Here is an 18,491-nt window from a genome sequence, read left to right on the forward strand (position 1 = left end):
GGGAGCGCGCCCGAGGCTTGCAATGAATGGAACGCGCTTTTTCGCGCGCCTTGCGAGGCCAGGGGTAATTGAGCGTGCTTCGGTGCAGCGACAGCTGTGACCAGTTGCACTTTAGTCTTGGCATGCATGGGGTTTCCCGGCTTGGAAACAACCCCTTGCCCATTTTCGGAGGCGGTCTTGCCTCGGCACATGCAAATTGCCGGGAAGCTTCCCCAAGGCCATATGCTGCGCGACCCGTGTGCTCTCTTGCTTTGGACTTAAGGTACCTTCGACATGCGCAACTCCCACTCCAGCTCTCCCAGGACAATATAGTATCCGACCGACAAAACCTGACTTTGGGTCCGCTCGAGCTGAAATGGCGCCGCGCAAGAACGCGCAGTCCACGGCTGCCGAGATCTCGTTGGTGCATCTACAGAATTGCTTGGTGAACCTGCCCCCGTCGCTGGCGTCGTTGCTCGCAAACGTCAACACTGTAAGCGCCTTCGCTATGTCAGGATTGATATGCGTAATTGACATGTTTTCTTCTACACTCTAGCCCGCGCAAAATGTCATCGTCGAACTCAGCTACCGCGTCCCTCCTCCTCCTGGCGCATCCGCAACAGGTGCTACCGCTTCGACCAAGTCCATCTACGTCGGGTGGACGGGCATGGCTAGCAAACGGAAAGTTGCCCCAATTGTTGGGAGAGACGGCATCACCGGGGCCCGGGGTGCGCGGGACCAGGAGGTGCCGCTCGTCGAGCTGGACGCAACCCTCGCCGCAAGCGTGGGACTCAAGGACGGCCAGAAGGTTACCGCAACCATCCACTTCGATCCGCCCATGGCCCACATCGTCAACATCGAGCCCCTTACCCCCGAGGACTGGGAGATGATTGAGCTGCATGGCACCTTCTTGGAGGACAACCTGCTCTTCCAGATCCGTGCCGTCCCCAATCCCGCCTATGCCCCTGGCGGCCTTGTAGCCGGCGCCCACCCCCTGACGCTGCACCTATCTCAGACTTCGACTGCAAGCATCATGATTCTCTCGCTCGAGCCTGCTCTTCCCGTCGACGTCCCCTTTGCCAAGATCGCCCCCGATGCTGAGGTCATTGTGGCGCCCAAAACCCGACAGAAACAGCGGAGCAGCAAGGACAACCGGAGTGTGGGCGGCGCATCGAAGAAGAGCGGCAGGAGCACAGCAAGCACCGCTAGGAGGAAGAACGCCAAAGAGGAGAAGAAGTCGGTCCTGTTTTTTAGAGGCGTGGACAGGAAGAATTGCCAGGAGTGGTTCGACGACGAGGCACCACCAGAAGATCTCAGTGTCTGGGTTGATCGAGGCCTAATTCTTGGAAAGGAGCTGAAAGGGGTCAGATGGGTATCCGCGAGTCTCGTGCGGCCCGCCGGGCTGCAGCAGCCCCTTGACTCAGCAAATCAACCACAAGAAGCAGACCCTGCAGCGAAAGCATCCACCAAGATCGTCGCCTGCCTTCGGCCGTGGGATGAGCCGCCAGACGGGCAGACAATGGCCCTATCATCGTCATTGTGTGCTGCGCTTGGGTGCCAAGGAATCGTCGGTGGTGTAGTCAAGATCGAGCCCGCCTCGGTCCAGCTGCCGCGCAAGACCCCTGACCAAGAGGGAATCGCCCGCGATTCGGTGCAGAGACTCAAGATATACCCCTTTCAGTCGGCAAAGCCTGTCCAGTCTTCGGCCCTGAAGTTTGGCGGGCAGTCCAAGGCGGAACGAGAAGAGGCCGCGAATCAGATCAAGCACATCTACGGGCCAGACGGGAATGGCCTGCTACTAGGACCTCTGACAGATGGTCAGGTCCTGGGAGTACATGACGGACTGAAGTGCCCCCGTGGTTGGGAAGGTGCCATTGTAAAGTTTGAGCCCTCGCTGCCAGCTGCCCAAGGCTCTGGGAAGAGACCCTTGAATTGGATCCTTGGCGCGGATTGGAAACTGCCCATCGCAGTCCAACCTGCCGTCCCAAAGCCGTCGTGGTTATCCGACTTTGAAGCGGATCAGCTCGACTCGTCCGATTCTCTCCTGGTTGGCATCGATTCGCTTCTGGAGAAGCTCAAATCCCATCTCTCGCACATGTCGTCGGTCCTCCTGACCGGCGGACAGGGTTCTGGCAAGACATGCGTCGCACAGTCGGTCGTTCGGGCTTTGCGGTCATCCCAGCTTTACCACACCACCTACTTTCCCTGCACAAAGCTGGTGAACGACGATAGCAGGATATCCACCGTCAAGGAGACGCTGGCCCACATATTCATGGCTGCCAGCTGGGGTGCAAGACTCGGAGGCAAGGCAGTGGTCGTCTTGGATGACCTCGACCGTCTGTGTCCGGCCGAGACCGAACTGCAGGTGGGTAACGAGAACGGCCGCAGCCGGCAGATAAGCGAGGCCATCTGCTCCATGGTCAGACAGTGCTGTGGCATGGACAGTAATGTGGTCTTGCTGGCAACCTGCCAAGGCAAGGACTCCCTGCATAATGTCCTTGTTGGTGGCCACATTGTCCGCGAGATCGTCGACCTGGGTGCCCCTGACAAGGAGACTAGGCGGCACATCCTGGAGGCTCTTACCAAGCAGGGCTCCGTATATCCTGGGGATGTGGAACCAGAGGATGACCATGGTAGTCGCCCTACCACCGCAGACGGTAGCACCACAGACGGAGACGGTGGCGGATGGATGGATGGTCCAACCCGGCCGGCCCAAAAGGGCTTAGGAAGCAAACCCAGTGGCTTCGTGCTTGAGGATGATCTTGATTTCCTCGACATTGCTGGTCAGACTGACGGGTATATGCCGGGCGATCTGATTCTGCTCATCTCCAGAGCGCGCAACGAGGCGCTGAGCCGAAGTGTGGGCGAGTCGCCGGACCTCGATGCAACTACTATCCATCTAAGCCACAGCGATTTTGACAAGGCCCTCAAGGGGTTTACACCGGCGTCGTTGCGGAACGTTACCCTCCAAAGCTCAACAACAACCTTCTCCTCGATTGGCGGCCTGAAAGAGACGCGCCAAATTCTCCTTGAGACCCTGCAGTACCCGACCAAGTACGCCCCGATCTTCGCTCAATGCCCCCTCCGCTTGCGCTCCGGGCTTCTCCTGTACGGCTACCCCGGCTGCGGCAAGACCCTTCTCGCCAGCGCCGTGGCAGGCGAGTGCGGGCTCAACTTCATCAGCGTCAAGGGCCCCGAGATCCTCAACAAGTACATTGGCGCCTCAGAAAAGAGCGTGCGCGACCTCTTTGAGCGCGCCTCCGCCGCGAAGCCCTGCGTCCTCTTCTTCGACGAGTTCGACTCCATCGCCCCCAAACGCGGCCATGACTCCACAGGCGTCACCGACCGCGTGGTCAATCAGCTGCTCACCCAGATGGACGGCGCTGAGGGCCTGTCGGGCGTTTACGTCCTGGCCGCGACTTCGCGCCCGGACCTCATCGACCCTGCCCTGCTTAGACCAGGCCGCCTGGACAAGTCCCTGCTGTGCGACTTCCCCACGCTCGAAGACCGCCTCGACATCATCCGGGCGCTCGCCCAGAAAGTCAAGGTAGCCGACGAAGTCTGGCAGTCGGAGGAGGACATGCTTGAGCTGGGCCGTCGAACCGAAGGGTTTTCGGGCGCCGATCTCCAGGCGCTGGTGTCGAACGCCCAGTTGGAAGCCATCCATGACGTCCTTCACGACCATGACCAGACCCTCGGCGGCAGTAATGCCACTCGCCGCGGCGGCGCTACAAGGAAACCGGGCGGTTCTTCTTCGTTGTTGTCATCATCAGTCAGGAATTTCGTCCAGTTCCGCTACGGCGAGGACGACGAGGATCCCGCATCGTCGTCAGCATCCGACCCTGCGGCGGTGGCGGTGCCGCCCCGAACCCGGGCCGCCATGCTCGCGGAACAGGCCGCCATAGCCAGCAAGCTGGAGGGTATCAAACTCGCTCGGAAGCGGGTCAAGCAGAAGTTGTCTAAGTCTGCTGCCGCTGCCGCCGGCGTCAACGCCAACGGGGTGAAAGGGGGTGGTGGTGAGACGGCGATGGACGGCTTTCCCGGGAATGCGGAGGTGGTGATCCGCTGGGAACACCTTGCCAAGGCGCTCGAGGGCACGCGCGCGAGTATCAGTGCCGAGGAGAGAAGGAGGCTGGAGAGGATCTATCACGAGTTCGTGGTGGGGAGGAGCGGGGATATGAAGGATGGACAGGCGAGTATGGAGGTTGGCGGGCGGAGTAGTCTTATGTAGTGTACAGTTGTATGTAGCCTGCCTATAATGCATAGGTGTGGCGTAGGTTCTGTCCTGTAGAGGTGAGCTGAATAGGGGTTTAATACATATGTAATTCTGGCTAGCACCAATCGCCTTTCACTCGATTGATGTGTGGTGATGAGAATCTAGACGCCTGTTCAGCAGGAATTTCCAATGTCGATTATCTTACCCGTCCTTTACCTCTTCCGTTCTTGTTGCGAGACACCGGATACATGCCAAGCTATTCAGGATCCGGCCAGCCCCTGACGAAATCAACAACCACAACCTCCCCCCTGTAGGCAATGTAGACACACTCTGCACTGCCCCCGTCAATATCTACCCCCTTCGTAAAACATGTCAAGCTCGACAAACCCCCTCGGCCGCGCAATATAGAAAGCTGCAGCCCGCCGTCGCGGAAGCCAGTGGATGCGTGCCTCGGTAACGCAGCAGGACCGCTTCCTCAGGGAGCGGATGATCTCAGGAAGGATGGTGATGCGCCCGGCTGTGATGCAGGGTATTCTTTGCGTTGTGTCGTCTAGTCGGAGGCAGAGGACTTGATCTCTGTTGAGATGCAGTTGACGGGGTGTTCCGGCCTCGAGCAATGGAGTGGGATCGGGAGCGGGGTCAGGGATAATTGTTGGGCTTGAGCTAGGTCTGGTGTCTTGTTCTTGGTTTGAGTCTGGGTTTGGTACTTGGCCTAATGTTGGTTCTGGCTCTGGCTCTGGCAGCTGCTCGAGTTCGGTCTCGAGTTCCTGCTTGAAGCTCGAACTGGACCCCGGAGGGGTCTGTAGGCCATCGACATCTGCTTCTCCATTCCGTCTTGCCTTCCCAAGATCAGATGCCGGTTCATGGTTTTGGTTTGGCTCATCGAGTCCTGCTACTGGTTCTAGTGGCCGGCCTGTTTTCAACCGAGGGTCCCTTCCAAGATCTAGGTTTGGCGTCAGTCCTGACTGAGAAGCGTGTCTTGATGTTAGTTGCAGGCCCAGTTCAGATTCGGTTACCTTGGGCTGTTTCTCTAACTCCAGTGCAATCCCTGACTCAACCTGCTCAGAAACACGGTTTGTATTTATTGGAATCATGCGTGCATGGGAAGAAGCGTTGGCCAACTCGTCAGGCACCGCATCCGAGTTGGCCAACCCCGTCGCCAACTCAGTATGAGCTTCGCCGTTAGCTGGAGGGGGACCATTATGATCCACAGATTGTCCGCCTGGTAGACTGGACGTAGTCTGCTGGCCTTCCTGGCCCGTTGGGGGCCTCCAGGTAATACCCATAGGAGCAGCCGATGCTCGGTCATGAGTCCCCGTCGTTGCTACCGGAGGAGGAATTTCAAACGACAACGGCCCGGGAGAAGGGATGTCCGCGGTTGGAAATAAGCCTCTCTGAGCGGTGTCAAGCCCCTCAAGGGCTCCACTGCCCGAGGCTTCGGCCGTCATCACAGAAGTGGCCGTTTTAGGCAGATGGGTCGAAAACGAGAAAACTGTGCTTTCGTTCTCATTAAGGCATAACATCAGACTTGGATTCTTGAAGGTCATGAGTTCTCCAACGACTTCTCGTATCCGGGTCTCCAAAGTTTTGTTGAGTTGGACCAGGACGCGGTTGAGGGCAGGGATTGGTAAAATCCGCCAGCCGAAGTAGAGGTTGCCGTGGGTTCTGGGAATGTGGAACGTTCCGTGGAGTTTGATGAACAGGTTACAGAGGTAACAAGCATCCTTGCTGGAGCAGATAACGCGTGGCTTGGAAGCCTGTGGATGAAGTTCATAGTAGCACACAATTTGGACTTCGGCATGGACACGCGACTCGCGGAGGGATTTCCGGACGGTCGAGAGGAAGGCCTCGTTGGTCTTGCCCAAGCCCACCAACCGTGAAGTTATGTTTCTGGCGCCAAAGGCAGTGGGAGAGCCAGTTTCGCATCGTACAAGGCAGCCTGCAAGAGAACAGTCAGGAATCGGGGCTGTTAACTCCCTAGTGAAGAGACCCGAGTCGAGAGACAGGAGTTTGACCTCCGCTTCCTTGAAGATTTTCGAGTCCTTGGCTGTTCGAAGCAGGTACATGGCACACTCCCAATAGTTGGCAATCTTGCCTAGCCGTAGCCGGAAGCTATTTTGCGTTGATGGATCCACGTCCCTTGAGCTAAACTCCTGGAAGATTTTGTCGAGATCCGTCGCCCTGTTGACCCGGTGGGCTGCGGAAAGTACGGCCTTGATGTATGTCAGGACATCCTTTTCCGGGCAGGTTTCCAGTTGTGTCAGGCAGTCCTGGAGACGGCCCGCACCCCTGATGAAGCCTTCAACTTCAGTTCCAGATCTTCTGCGGTTATGATGCTTGCGGACAGCATAAAGAATCTGATCAAGAACAGAAGCAAAGTAGGCTCAGCGTCGAGGTCGGATGCGAGAAAATATGCGCTGTTTGCACATATCTATGATTGCATCGAGGACCATATTCTCTAGCAGGGATTGCTCTACTACAGAAACCTTGTAAGTAAGGACCTGGTGAACGGCCTATGTTTCAGACACACCTTTGTCCGCACGAGATAGATGACCGAGTATCCGCTCAAGACCATTCTTGATGAATTTCAGGATCTCGTCCCCACACTCCGGGCGCTCCTTATTGATGGCGACGACAACCCGGATTCCTCTTCTATCCGTCAACTGCTCCACGCAGGTAGCAATCACATGACCAGGGTCGTCTGATATTCCACAGAGGAAAGAGAAGGTCTTCGCCATGGCAACCTCACTTTTGAACGAGATAATCCGTCCCGAATCATCGATGACTGACTGAGAAGGTTGGTTCGCGTGGGCAGTGGTAGGAGCCCGCCGTAGCAGTGAAAGGAGGGCGACGTTTTCGGCGAGGCATAGACACTGGCGGCGTTGCTTCTTTGACAGCATGCTGGATTATGGCAGCGAATCACAGGGAGAACTTGGAAGGTGAAGGTTAAACGGAGAAGCGCTCCGAGGCATCAGAGGAGGGCTCTCAAAGTCGTTTGTCAGATCCATCTCACGGGCGTTGGTTGTATCTGTATGTCTCCATGCGGAGTCATCTGCATGATTGCGCTCTGCTAGCCAGTGTCCGCGATGGGGGGAAGCTCCCATTCACGAGGCGGGCTTGTGGTGGTCTCATGCATGCACTGAGGCCTGGGCCGGTTGTGCACTTTTGCAGCCTTGCCTGTATGCAGCCTTCCCGCCACTTAGATCGAGAGAATTTGTTTGCCAGAACCGGTATGCGCTTCAACCCAGGAACGTGCAAGTCGGCAGCCGATATTCTGTAACGTGTCATGGAAGTTAACAAGGAAGGGCCCGGTTGGAGTGGATGAGCAAAGGCCGCTTTTCTTGCAGGGTGTGAAGAGCTTCGAATCAGAAGACAACTTACTGTCGAGCGTCCAGTATCTCCTCTTGACACCTTCCCACTCTCCCTTACCAGCCTCGGCTAGGTGCGACATTTCGACATCAATCACCTTCCAATCGACGTCTAGGCCAGCATCAACAAGGTGCAGTTCGACCACCTTGGTGTAGACGTCGTAGCAGATCATGCGATCCGCGCCGAGGCCGTTGAAAAAGCCAAACCTCCCTTCGCTGTCCAAGAGACCGGGGATGAACTCGGTAAAAAACATGCGCAGCTGGGAATAGTCTTCGCCAAAAGTGTCGAAGTAGATGGCGTCGTATATTTGGCCTTCCTCGAGCAGCTGGTGGCACGCTTCCTGCCACTTCCCCTTGTAGACCTTGAATGCGCCGGGAGCAGGACCGCTCTCCTCCCAGGCAGCGCCAAACTTCGAACCGGGGCTTGAAATGTGTTCAAGGACACCGGGATGGGCCTCGATGATATGATGGCGCGACGGCTTGGTCTCGGCAAGCATGGTGTCGATAATGCCCATTCCGAAGCCGATGTTGAGTATTCTCTTCCCCGGCTCCTTGCCCGGCAACAGAGCATCGACACTCTGGCGCATGATGTCGGTCTCCCATGCCATCATGACGCCATTGCCTTTATCATCCACCAGCTTTCCGTCTGAGTAGGTCAGCTTCGACCGCAGGTACGCCTCGGAGATGACGTCGGCTTCTGTATGGTCTTTTGGTGGCCGAAACTGGGGTTCATCCTCCTGCACTTCCTCCTCCGCCGTCTTATTTTGCCCATTGGCCTCGATATCAACCAACTCGGGCGGCTCATCCCCATCCTCGCCAACCACCACCATCCCAGTATCCTCCTCGTCCAAGTCCACCACTTCGACATCCTCCCCCTCACTTCCAAGCTCCTCGTACCCATCCATAACCCCAAACAACATCTCCGCCCTCACCCCAGCCTCGACACACAGATTATACAACTCTGTCCTCGCCAACCGGCGCGCCACGCACCCGGGCGTCTCGTTATGATCGTCGACATCGTTCCAGATGGCGCCCCACAGCAAGAGCTCGTAAACAACCTTCCTGGCCGCCTCCAAATCGGCCGGGTCATCGTCTTGTTCCGAGGGCGAGCCGCACGACCGGATGGCTGCGTGCAGCGGCGTCTCGCCCGTGGTGGGGTCCTGCACGCGCGCCTTGCCGGGCTCGTCGAGCAGCTTCTTGACGGCTTCGAGGTCGTGCGCCCAGGCGGCGGTTAGCACGCGCTGTGTCTCCGGGGGGCACGAAGGGGAGATGCGGGCCGAGATGGTGTCGGCGTCGGCGTCGGACATTTTGGGAGGGGGTCTTTTGTGTGTACTGCAGTCTCGTGGTTATAGTCTCGATAAAGAAAAGTATCTTGGGTAGTCCGTATGTTGGTATGTAATGATGGGCGGCCAAACACGCCAATTCCGAGACCTGAAGATTCCGTTCTCGGTGTGCCCCGCGATCGCTGCCCCTCGACGCGATGATTCCGGGAGCCAGACGCCAAGCGTCAATTTTTCCTTGGAGTACTAGGCGGGTCCGCAGCTGGGCTTGGCAAAGGTTTCGGTATCCGTTTGGACTAAGTTACTGTATGGATCACGGCTAAAGAGATTCCAACCAAGCTGCCAAAATATGTTTCTAGCAAACGGCGGTCAGAGATTCTGACATGCTTATCTTCACAGTCAGGAGAGCTCGTTTACCGTCTGCCGTTTCCTGTTTCATGATCAATGGAATTCCATTCCAAGTTGCAGTTGGCCAGCGCTGATCCCATCGACACACAGCAAGCTCACATCACTGTCGCGGTCTCGACAAGCTCAAGGCGAGCTGAGCCCCTCCACTCCACCAAACCTACCCAGGGCACAAGTGACAGCCAACCAATTCGCCAATCGCAGCACTCAATTCCACACGTGTTCGTGGCTGTGGAGCAGCTACAAAGTGTCGCTTTGCCCGCGGCACCGAAGTACGACTAGGCCGCTGGTTTGAAGATCGAGTTTGTTGGTTTCTCACATGTTTGGAAGAACACCGTCCGTGATCCCACAGCTCAATTGAGACGAAAGCACACGAAGCATCTCTCAAACTGGCGGACAGTGACTCGACCAGCGACGACCTAAGTGGAGCTTCAAACCAGATAAAGGAAGCTCCAACTTCCAGGATTAAGCTCGCAGTCGGGCAGGCTTGGCTAGTGGCGAGCTCTAGGCGCCCCGCCTCATGGTGCTGATCCTCCATGACCTGAAGTCTCGCTCCAAACGTCTACACTCTCCGCGCAACCGAATTCGCGATCCCGCCTGGCGAGCTCCCCCCGGCGTCGTCGTCATGAAGTTCGGCGAGCAGCTCCGGTCGAGCGTCATCCGCGAATACCAATGGTATTACATTGACTATGACGGCCTCAAGGCCGACCTCAAACGGCCCAGCGGGCCCGTCCAACCCGTTGACGATGCCGGCGCGAAGCCGGCCAAGCAGCCGCGCCGCGAATGGACCGAGGAGGACGAGAGCAGCTTCGTGAGCAAGCTCGAGGCCGAGTTGGACAAGGTGCACACCAAGCAGCAGGTCAAGGCCATGGAGATCTCGCGCCGCATCGCCGTCAGCGAGCGTGAGGTCCGAGACGTCGTCAACCGGCTTAACGAGCGCGGCCTCGGACAGGAAGGCCCGAGCGAGGAGGAGTTTATGCTGCTTGAGGAGGACCTGAGCGACATCATCGCCGAAGTCCACGACCTTGCCAAGTTTGTGCAGCTCAACTACACCGGCTTCTACAAGATCATCAAAAAGCACGATGTAAGCTGCGGACGCCAAGTTGGAGTTTTTTCCAGGAGAAAGGACAGCTGACGGAATGGCAGAAAATGACGGGCTGGCATCTGAGACCCGTTTTCGATACCCGCCTCAAAGCGAAGCCGTTTTACAAGGAAAACTACGACGCCTCAGTTGTCAAGCTGTCCAAGCTCTACGACATCGTTCGGACAAGGGGAAACCCGGTCAAGGGCGACAGTGCTGCCGGAGGAAGCCAAGGCAGCTTCGTCCGGCACACGACCAAATACTGGGTCCATCCCGACAACGTCACAGAACTCAAGCTCATCATCCTCAAGCATCTGCCTGTGCTGGTGTTCAACGCGAGCAAGGAGTTTGAAGAGGCGGATTCGGCCATCACGTCCATCTACTACGACAACCCGGACACATGGGAGCTGTATGAAGGGCGTCTCAAGAAAACCGAGGGCGCCGAGGCTATCCGGCTACGCTGGTATGGCAGCATGAAGAGCGAAGCAATATTCGTCGAGCGCAAGACACACCGCGAGGACTGGACTGGCGAGAAGTCAGTCAAGGCCCGTTTCTCGCTCAAGGAGAAGAATGTGAACGCCTATCTCCGGGGCGAGCTGCTCCCAGCAGCCATCTTCGAGAAGGTGCGGAAGGAGGGCAAAAAGTCGGAGAAGGCCATTGCCGAGGACGAGAGGTTGGCCCGCGAGATCCAGTGGTCTGTCCTCAAGAAAGGCTACAAGCCGGTGTGCCGGTCTTTCTACCACCGAACAGCGTTCCAGCTGCCTGCCGATGCCCGTGTCCGCATTTCGCTCGACACCGAGCTCACCATGATTCGTGAGGACAACCTGGACGGAGTCAAAAGATCAGGTGACAACTGGAGGCGCATGGACATCGGAATCGACTACCCCTTCTCGCAACTCCCACCAGGCGATGTCGTCCGGTTCCCATACGCCATCCTCGAGGTCAAGCTCCAGACACAGCTCGGCCAAGAGCCACCAGAATGGGTGCGGCAGCTAATTTCCAGCCACCTCGTCGAAGCTGTACCCAAATTCTCCAAGTTCATTCACGGCGTTGCCTGCTTGTTTCCTGACAGGATCAACCTGCTCCCGTACTGGATGCCTCAGATGGACATCGACATCCGCAAGCCCGTCACACATGATTTCGGCATCAAGCGGCTGGAGCACTCGGCAACAACGTCGCTCTCAGACGACGAGGACGAAGAGGACGACTATGACTCGGACGATGACAACAGGCCTGGGACCGCGGTGCCACAGGCTGGCGAGTCAAGCACATCCGTGCCGCGGAACGGCCGGGCCGTCTCGGCGGCCGATGTGGAGGACCAGACGGCGGACAGGCCAAATGGGGACGATACCTACATCTACGACTCGGACGACGAGGATGACGAGGACAGGCTGGAGCACGCCCGGCGAGTGGGCGGCTGGACATACTACCAGACGCGCGTGTCGACCACGCTGAACGCTGCTGGGCGCGGCGCGTGGTGGCTGATCAAGGCGGTGATGCCCCGGCCGCGGGCGACCGAGGTGCCTCGCAACGCGAGACTAGAGTCGCTGCTTGGGGCGGGCGAGATCCAACAAAAGAGGTTCAAGGCGCCGAAGGGCAAGAAGATCTATGTCCCTGTGCGGGTCGAGCCAAAGGTTTACTTTGCGGCTGAAAGGACTTTCTTGGGATGGGTAAGCCCCCAGGACAACACGATCCTTTCCCTGACGCCGAATCCGCACCCTGCTTACCATTGTACAGCTTGAGTACTCCATCTACATTGGCACCATCGCTGTGACGCTGCTCAACTTCAGCACCCAGCACGGCAGCAGGGCGTCGTTTGTCGCGGCCGGCGCCTTCACTCTGCTCGCCATCCTCTCGCTCTGCTACTCGGTCATTATCTACCTGTACCGCAGCCGGGCCATTCGCGAGCGCAGGGTGGCGCGGTACTACGATAAGCTTGGGCCGAGCGTGCTGTGCGCCGCGTTGTTTGTGGCGGTGGCGTTGAACTTTGCGTTTGAGGGGAAGGAGAGGAAGTTGTGGTAGGATGTATATTGAATGTGTAGCGAAATGGTGGTGCTTGCCGGGATCGGAGTAATGCGCCCTTGTGTAACCAAGCTTCCGTCAAGCACATGGAGAGCGGGTGTCTCTTGGGTAGGTTGCAATATCGATAGTCTGTATAACTTACCTTTTGTAGCAACAAAATGTGGAAATATTACAATGGCTGCAACAGTCGCCAACATGCGCCAGGCACATCAGAGCACAGCTGAGCAGAACTCCACTCACTCGGTTTGTCGTCTAATGTGAGTCACCCGAATGCAGCATAGTGTCTGAAATTGCCTAACGGGCAGTCATAGGATAAGAGGCGTCGGCATTGCTTTGCAAAGAAACGCCACCGTCCGAGGATGGCACCTACGCAATGTCGTGCTCCCACTGCTCCGGGCCTCCTCCACACAGGTCCACAGCGGCCCGATACGCCTCCGGAGGTGCCGGTTTCGGTAGTCGCGACATCGAGGAACTTTTACAACTCATTGATATAGTCTACACAGCACAGCCCGTTCCACTCGCTCGCTGACTATTCTCGGAGGTGCCTCTTTTGAGAGGCACGCTGCTAAGTGGCTTTTAACAGTGTTTACTTCACTTTCTTCAAACAGACACACTGCTCAAACAACACCACTCATCTCTCGTTCACACCTTCATGAGTGCCATTCCCTTTGCTAGACAACGTGCAAGAAAAGAGCAGTAAACATGCCTGTCAAGCAGATCAACACGGAGCTGGGGCACTCGCTGCCCCCCGAGGCGCCGCACAATATCACGTTCCATATTCCCGGCTGGGACACGGCCAAGGCTCTCCGGCGCGGCGACCCCGAACTGATGGCCAAACTTGTCTCCATCTACCCGCGCTTCAGGCCATTCAGCGAGGTGCGCGAGGTATGTCTCTCCTATATCTTCGTTGTACCTAAATAAGTCATCGAGATTAACTTCATGCCCAGTTATCAACCGTCCTCCATGCCAGACTCTCCCTTCCCGCAACCCAAGGCCTCCTTCTCTACACTCGTGCGTCAAACCTAACCATTGCCCCACCGTCCCTCTCCATTCGTTCTCCCCAATGCCATTTCAGTATACCCTCACCTTTTTCACATCCCATCCGACCAAGCCTGATAACAAGAACACAGACCCCGATGTCTTCCAAACCACTCTCCGCTTCTCTGCCTCCCCCCACCGCCCGCCAAATCACACCATCCCCCCATCCGACCTCTCCTTCCACGTCCTGGACATCCCCTTAACCTTCCCGCTTCCCTCAGAGCCAGAAACCGACCTCCTGGGCAACGACGACCCTGTCCGCCTGTACGCCGTCGCATACCCCCTAGACCTCGCCCCCGGCGCGATGGGGGTATGGAACAATTCTGGCGTCGGCGTCAGCAGCAGGCTAGCTGCGGCTTTGCTCCCCGCGGTGCAGAGAGGGAAAGTGGAGGTTGTTTGGAAGTGGGAGGGTGGCGATGCTGGCGCGGAGCAGGTTGGTATCGAGCGGGTCCCTGGGTCCCGGGGGTTGCCTTGGGGCGAGGGACATGTTGGATTGAGGAGGAGGATTGCGGGTCTGGTTGGTGGTGGTGGGGGAAAGGTCGGGGAAGAGGAGGTGTGGTTGTACCCAACGGGCATGGCGGCTGTTTGGAGGCTGCATCAGGCGATGGTGGAGGTGAGGGGTAAAGGGAAGGTGGTGGTCTTGGGGTCGATCTTTCATAGTAGTTTTCATTTGTTTGAGGAGAGTGAAGGGGGCGTGAAGCATTTTGGGAAGTGTGATGCGGAGAGTGGTGTCATGGAGGAGCTGGAGGCGTGGCTGGAGAAGGAGAAGCAGGCTGGCAGGAGGGTGGCGTATGTGTTTGCAGAGTTTCCGAGTAATCCGATTCTGGTGAGCGTGGATTTGAGGCGGTTGAGGCAGGTGGTAAGTAACTCACCAGCCCCTCTAAGCCCTTTCTTGGCAGATGCTGACGACTACAGGCCGACAAATACTCCGTCCCCGTCGTGGTCGATGACACGATCGGGTCTTTCTGCAATATCGACGTCTCCCCCGTGGTCGACGCCATCGTCACGTCCATTACGAAGTCCGTTAGCGGCTACGCCAACGTATGGTCCCCCAACCAACCCTGCCCCATTCTCCTCGTCTCGCTAGCTAGCCCACCCCTTTTCTGACTGGCAACAGGTAATGGGCGGCGCCATCACCCTCCCTCCATCATCACCTCTCCATGGCCCCCTCAAATCAACCCTCACCGCGCAGTTCATCAACGAATACTTCCACCCAGACGCAGCCAAGCTCCTCGCCAACAGCGCCTCCTACCTCGCGCGTTCCGCCATCCTCAACCGCAACGCCCTCGCCCTCGCCACCTTCCTCCACTCCCACTCCCAATCCCCCACCTCCCCGGTCACCGCCGTCCTCTACCCGCCCTTCACCGACACCCACGCAAACTACGCCGCCATGATGCGTCCCGCCACAGCCGATTTCATGCCGGGCTACGGCTGTCTGATGGCGATCGAATTCACCACCCTCCGCGTGGCCCGCGCATTCTACGACAACCTCTCCGTGTTTCATGGGCCTCATCTCGGCGCTCACCACACCTTGGCATTCCCCTTCAACGACGCGATCTGGGGCACCGACCCCGAGGGGCTCGCATACATCCGCACGTACGGGGCCAAGGCAGAGCAGGTGCGTGTGAGCGTCGGATTGGAGGAGGTCGAGGAGCTGGTGGATACGTTCAAGGCAGCATTGGATGTTGCTGAGGAGGAGAGGAGGCGGGAGGAAGAGGGGATGGGGAGGCGATAAAAGGGATGTCATCCAATGTGGTATTGATTGGGGTTCTGGATTATTATAGACGCGACATATGAGATGAGGGGGACAGGGTGGTCTCCACTCACATGACTAGACAGAATGGCCGTGCCCAGGGAGACACGCGGGCAGAGAGAAGACGGGTGAACCGCATCGCATTGCATTGCCAGCCAGCTAGCATAGCTCTTTTACCCTACAATCAGGTTGGGCCATCTGATGACTGCTACAAGAGCTGCCAACAATGTCAGCCATGGCGTGTCCCTCGGGCAGAGATGCCTGCTAGTGCCCAAAGCCCTCGTCCATTGAGCGACCCACCCGCCTTGGTAGCTGCAGAGCCCTCTTGACGACACCAAGTTTCGTTGTAGCGGTATTCCAAGCAATGCCCTCCAATGCGACCCATATCATGCCAATACCCGAACCTTATTGGCTCGGAATTCAAGACGGCTGGTGAACGACTACTTGAAGTTTTCGGGGTGCAGAATGCCGTGCATGTTGCCGTCCTTGACACGCTGCAGAGTCAGCGCAGCAATCAGCGCGGCGCCCACGCCGCTGCCGTCCTCGGCAGCCAGAATCTCGATCGGGTCCTCCTCCTTGGGGTTCGTCTTCTCGGGCCAGTCCAGGATCTCACGGAGTGCCTGGGCACCGCGGGCCTTGAAATGCGGATACTTGTTGAACACGGAACCGTCGGCGCCCACGTGGCACGACTTGTATCCCTTCTTGATGCTGATGGCGGCCACACCGCACGCCGACAGACGCGCGGCACGGGTGCCAATGAGCTCGGCCGTGCGGCGGATGAGGCCCAGCTCGGCCCGGTTGGGGCTGATGTTTAGCTTCGTTTCGAAGAGGTCAAGAGTCTCAGAGAGATCCTCAAGGGTGTCCCTACACACGTCAGTATCGAATGGACACTTGACAGCACAACTGAGACATACTCCTCAATGGCTGACAGGAACGACGAATCCAGAGAGTAAGGCTTCCGGAGCTTGGAAATGTCCTGGCCGGCAAAGATGTGTGCTTCAGGGTTGTGGTGCATATCGACCATGACGAGGCGGAAGATCTCGCCCAGGTACAGGCCCGCAATCATCTTCTCAAATGCCTGCTGGCCAGGACGCGGCGAGTCCTTGTCAATGGCGATGTCATACGGCGTCCGCGGCAGGACCTTGCCCTCATTGTCGAAGGCACCCCACTCGCAGTTGATGGCCATCGGGGTTTCGGGAGGCAGGTTCAGGTGGGCAAGCTTGGGAATCGACCCGCAATCCTCGATGTAGGCGGCATTGCAGCCCGTGCCAAAGATACAACCGATCATCATCTTAGGGTCAGTGTATGCTGAGGCAATGAGCGTGCCCGTCGTGTCATTGATGAGAGCTGTAAGCTTGATGGGAACTCCCTGGGACGGATCAGTATAGTTTTTTTTCAAGTATCGTCCAAAAATAGATTGGAGCCTACCCGCTGTTTAAGGGCAGCCTCAAACATGGGCACCACGTTGCGGCCCTCGACACCGGCAATGTCGAATCCTTTGGTCCACCGCTGCAGGATGCCCTCGTCAATGTAGTTCTGGGTGGCCGGGTAGGAAAATGTAAAGCCAAGGGGGAACTTGTCCATCTTGGTCACATCGCCGTGGTGCGTCTCGATAAACTGCTGCAGGCAGTCGGCGATGTACTCCCAGAGCTCCTCTGCAACGCCCGTCTTCAGCTCCTCCGGCAAGCGGTACTTCGATTGGATAATATCAAATTCGGATTTCTGCTCGGTCAGAGTGACTTGGCAGACGCGCAGGTTGGTGCCACCCATGTCCAGGGCCAGATAGTTGCCAGTCTCATGGCCGGTCGGTCTTGACATGACCCATGTTGGGTTCATGGGCTGTGCTGGAGTCAGCAAATGTCCTGCGCTCTGTGCTTGCACATATGACAGTGACATACGATGCTGCCACCTTCGACACTCAATCCTGTATTCTGTTAGTACCCGACGACAGGTCTGGTTGCTGAATAAATGAGCTCACCCTTGGCAAGCTCATCCACAAAGTGGTGGGTAATCTCCTTAAGCTTGGCTGTGTCGATGGTAAACAGCTCCTCAAGATGCTTGATCTCCTTGAGAAGGTCCTTGGGCGCATCGGAGAGCGAGCCTACAGCCATGGTTAGTCGGAAAAGGGGCCTTGGGAACACCGTGCCTTTCCGTCGTGCTTGGACAGGTGGTTGCGGTCACGGCGATGGTAGCGTCTCTGCGTGAGAGTGCGGATACGGTAATGTTCCGGGTTGATCAGGGTCCTCTGAGCCTTTCCAAGTGTTTCCATTCCGACAGCTTTGAGGTTCCAGACTCCAACCTCCCAGCCAAAGTAGGGAGAGAGGAAAAGAAATACAACAATCGGTCGAGCGTGGGAACGATAACGCCAAGGCTCTGTTGGGTGGGGAACAGGATCGGATTGAGTTCCGAACACCGCGACGGCCGGTGATGTCACAGAGCGCTTCAATACCAAGGATTCTTCGAAGGGCCGCCGCAATTCCGATGTCCTTCGTCGTCTCTGCAAGCTCGGGTGGCGCGCGAACTCGGGGCGGAACAGGGGCATGGAAGAAGAAGACGGGAATGGGCAAACGTGGTTGAGTCCTTTGCTCTATTTCAGAGCAGAAGGTAGGACAGAAAAGCAGGAGGTGAAAAGCAGGAGGTGCCTGCACTCCCGTCTAAGTCCCATCCATGAACGGCAGGCAACATCCAACGCAGGCCTCAACACCGCAAGGAGGGGTCGTGTTCAGGGCGAGTCCACCAAGGTTGTACGTACCAGTGCCCTTCGTAGAGGGAGGCAGCTTCGGTTTGAGGCCGACCATGCTGGCTATGATGAATTGTTGTCTGTTTTTTGTTGGAGCTGCGTGTTGTCTAGTTTGTGGAAATTGCTGTGAAGTCGTTCATGTCCCTCGCTGTCCTTCTCCTCCTAAGCACCCACGGCGATGCTGACTGAGACTCTTCGCAATGTCATCGCCCTAGGATGTCGAATTTAGAAAGCACCAAGTAGGGACAGGCATTCTCCACAACAAATCCGATTGAAGCCCGAGACAGGAGCTTACGAATGACGTTACCCCGCACCCAATCGCTGATAACACTAAGGGGCTGAGTGCCATTCAGGGGGTCAGTCATAAACAACAACATACAGAGCTTTTGGTACCTACCAGGCATTGGTAGCCATCTTTGCCCGTACATGAGATCAAAGACTTCACAGGGACCTTAAGGTAAGGATTATCATTCTGAGCACTAAAGCCAAGGCTAATTCATGCTTCTGCAGTTGCCATTTGCTAGCGATCAGAAATGGCATCAGGCGTGCGGCCTGACTATTCACCCTGGCTACTTGCCCCTTTTTTGAGGTAAATCACCACGTCCTTGA

The 18,491-nt window shown here is 57.1% G+C and overlaps 6 protein-coding genes across 6 annotated transcripts; 3 read left to right on the plus strand and 3 right to left on the minus strand.

Annotated features, from left to right (window-relative positions):
• The first annotated feature begins 243 nt into the window (after positions 1 to 243).
• Positions 244 to 4,302, plus strand: N657DRAFT_608824 (AAA-domain-containing protein). Its single transcript, XM_062790280.1, has 2 exons — positions 244 to 472; positions 536 to 4,302. Exons 1-2 carry the CDS (start codon positions 356 to 358, stop codon positions 4,208 to 4,210), a joined length of 3,792 nt encoding a protein of 1,263 aa, XP_062652705.1. The 5' UTR covers positions 244 to 355; the 3' UTR covers positions 4,211 to 4,302.
• Positions 4,303 to 4,539: 237 nt separating this feature from the next.
• Positions 4,540 to 6,770, minus strand: N657DRAFT_629938 (uncharacterized protein; the record flags this gene model as incomplete). Its single annotated transcript, XM_062790936.1, has 4 exons — positions 4,540 to 5,160; positions 5,212 to 6,134; positions 6,186 to 6,552; positions 6,726 to 6,770. The coding sequence occupies 4 exons, from the start codon at positions 6,768 to 6,770 to the stop codon at positions 4,540 to 4,542; spliced, it is 1,956 nt and encodes a 651-aa protein (XP_062652706.1).
• A 664-nt stretch (positions 6,771 to 7,434) lies between these two features.
• Positions 7,435 to 8,870, minus strand: N657DRAFT_629939 (arginine N-methyltransferase 2; the record flags this gene model as incomplete). Its single annotated transcript, XM_062790937.1, has 2 exons — positions 7,435 to 7,469; positions 7,577 to 8,870. 2 exons carry the CDS (start codon positions 8,868 to 8,870, stop codon positions 7,435 to 7,437), a joined length of 1,329 nt encoding a protein of 442 aa, XP_062652707.1.
• Positions 8,871 to 9,873: 1,003 nt separating this feature from the next.
• N657DRAFT_652491 (SPX-domain-containing protein) lies at positions 9,874 to 12,351 on the plus strand (the record flags this gene model as incomplete). Its single annotated transcript, XM_062794300.1, has 3 exons — positions 9,874 to 10,332; positions 10,395 to 11,999; positions 12,067 to 12,351. 3 exons carry the CDS (start codon positions 9,874 to 9,876, stop codon positions 12,349 to 12,351), a joined length of 2,349 nt encoding a protein of 782 aa, XP_062652708.1.
• Positions 12,352 to 13,053: 702 nt separating this feature from the next.
• On the plus strand, positions 13,054 to 15,124 carry N657DRAFT_676650 (PLP-dependent transferase; the record flags this gene model as incomplete). The annotated part of the gene is made up of 5 exons (XM_062795913.1): positions 13,054 to 13,236; positions 13,299 to 13,362; positions 13,482 to 14,248; positions 14,305 to 14,430; positions 14,507 to 15,124. The coding sequence occupies 5 exons, from the start codon at positions 13,054 to 13,056 to the stop codon at positions 15,122 to 15,124; spliced, it is 1,758 nt and encodes a 585-aa protein (XP_062652709.1).
• A 458-nt stretch (positions 15,125 to 15,582) lies between these two features.
• On the minus strand, positions 15,583 to 17,253 carry N657DRAFT_629942 (uncharacterized protein; the record flags this gene model as incomplete). Its single annotated transcript, XM_062790938.1, has 5 exons — positions 15,583 to 16,006; positions 16,057 to 16,511; positions 16,571 to 16,981; positions 17,041 to 17,066; positions 17,121 to 17,253. 5 exons carry the CDS (start codon positions 17,251 to 17,253, stop codon positions 15,583 to 15,585), a joined length of 1,449 nt encoding a protein of 482 aa, XP_062652710.1.
• Between the last annotated feature and the right edge of the window lie 1,238 nt (positions 17,254 to 18,491).

Source organism: Parathielavia appendiculata (assembly GCF_033297405.1).
Source record: "Parathielavia appendiculata strain CBS 731.68 unplaced genomic scaffold N657scaffold_1, whole genome shotgun sequence".
Classification (NCBI taxonomy): Eukaryota; Fungi; Ascomycota; class Sordariomycetes; order Sordariales; family Chaetomiaceae; genus Parathielavia; species Parathielavia appendiculata.